The sequence below is a fragment of the Cystoisospora suis genome (genome assembly GCF_002600585.1).
Source record: "Cystoisospora suis strain Wien I chromosome Unknown contig_4704, whole genome shotgun sequence".
Lineage (NCBI taxonomy): Eukaryota > Apicomplexa > Conoidasida > Eucoccidiorida > Sarcocystidae > Cystoisospora > Cystoisospora suis.
The window spans coordinates 1-213 of NW_027157496.1; the positions used below are offsets into that span (position 1 = coordinate 1).

Consider the following 213-nt stretch of genomic DNA (forward strand, 5'->3'; position numbering starts at 1 on the left):
GAGATGAAGAGCAGGAGGAGGAGAGGCCAGTCCCACCTGAAGATAAGGCACTACTTCTTCCTTCTTTCTTTTCCCGATCACTCTTCAGGACTCGTGAAGAAAAGGCATCTCCTCCTGGAATGACAGAGAGACCTCCTCCTCCCCCTTTTCCTGTTTTCTGTGAAGATGAAGAGCGGGGATAGGAGGAGTAGTAGTAGCTCTCTTCTTCATCTT

The 213-nt window shown here is 49.3% G+C and overlaps 1 protein-coding gene across 1 annotated transcript; it reads right to left on the minus strand.

Annotated features, from left to right (window-relative positions):
• Positions 1–7: 7 nt before the first annotated feature.
• On the minus strand, positions 8–213 carry CSUI_008396 (uncharacterized protein; the record flags this gene model as incomplete). The annotated part of the gene is made up of 1 exon (XM_068068529.1): positions 8–213. A coding segment is annotated over one exon (204 nt), but the record flags the coding sequence as incomplete, so codon positions are not given.